The sequence below is a fragment of the Penaeus monodon genome, chromosome 21 (assembly GCF_015228065.2).
Source record: "Penaeus monodon isolate SGIC_2016 chromosome 21, NSTDA_Pmon_1, whole genome shotgun sequence".
In the NCBI taxonomy this organism is placed as follows: domain Eukaryota; kingdom Metazoa; phylum Arthropoda; class Malacostraca; order Decapoda; family Penaeidae; genus Penaeus; species Penaeus monodon.
The window spans coordinates 31541574-31542728 of NC_051406.1; the positions used below are offsets into that span (position 1 = coordinate 31541574).

A 1155-nucleotide genomic window follows, 5' to 3' on the forward strand; every position below is an offset into this window, starting at 1 on the left:
GCTTCATGTTTCTAAATTATGTGTCAGCATTTTTCCTGAGCCTTCAGGTTCAGGTTCTCTCTTTTGTTAAAGGCAGTTTAAGTGTATATTTTCTCGGCCACCAAGAAGCCATTACCCACCCAACCATTTTTCTGTCGGTCGCCATTTAACAGTCATCTAAAAGAATATTTTAGTAGTTGTCGAGGAGAAACGCGCGTGCGATGTCAAAAAGCTATAGATGGTTGTGCGAATTGTGCGAATTGTGCACAGTCCTTTCACTAATTATAGAAACTTCATTGCTTCATATTCCAAAGTTACAAAATCCATCAGAATTCATACTAATCCGTATCCTGAGCCCTTATACTGCAATTTAACATATCTACTATTACAAAACGGAACATAATGAAAGGCAAATCTGACCTTTAAACCTTCTCAAAACATTGGAAAATAGCATAAATGTAAATGCTTCGAAGCTGAAAGTTTTGGGTCAAAAGACTCGCTCGCTCTCAGTCGCCGCTCGGACGCCGGAGAGACAGGAGCTCGAGAGCAGAAACATGTCGGCCATTCCCAGACTCCTGCAGACTCTCAGGTAAGGAGATGTATTTTTGTGCGTGCGAGGGAGTTAGGTGTATTGTTTTGAGTATTTCCCTTATATTGTGGGAAGTTGAAGTCTAAGAACCTCAATATAGAGATTTTTCCTTCTAGATTGTTCGCTTTTGAATGTAAGGAGATATTTTAGGTTTTGCGTTATTTTAGCAACGCTTTAGAGCATCGGATGCAAGGGTTTTTGCTCTGATTGTTTGTGTAAGTAGAGCACAGTAACTTTAGAAGCGTTGCTTTTTGACTTATTGTGAAAAGGGATTGAGTCTTAATTTTGGAATGAAAGTTTTGGGAAATTCAAAGGCCACAAGTAAAGGCAGGGAAACGCCGCTCGAGTAAAGGCAGGGAAACGCCGCTCCAGTAAAGGCAGGGAAACGCCGCTCAGTAAAGGCAGGGAAACGCCGCTCGAGTAAAGGCAGGGAAACGCCGCTCCAGTAAAGGCAGGGAAACGCCGCTCCAGTAAAGGCAGGGAAACGCCGCTCGAGCAGAGCAGGAGGGGGCCGCTCCAGTAAAGGCAGGGAAACGCCGCTCGAGTAAAGGCAGGGAAACGCTGCTCGCGCGTGCAGGAGGGGGGGG

At 44.8% G+C, this 1155-nt stretch overlaps 1 protein-coding gene across 1 annotated transcript in view; it reads left to right on the forward strand.

Annotated features, from left to right (window-relative positions):
• Positions 1–405: 405 nt before the first annotated feature.
• LOC119586425 (predicted GPI-anchored protein 58) overlaps positions 406–1155 on the forward strand; it is a 4140-nt gene continuing 3390 nt past the window's right edge. Inside the window, exon 1 of the mRNA XM_037935149.1 lies at positions 406–568. Within this exon, the coding sequence (XP_037791077.1) occupies positions 534–568 (35 nt within the window). The 5' untranslated portion in view covers positions 406–533. The remainder of the gene's footprint in view (positions 569–1155) is intronic.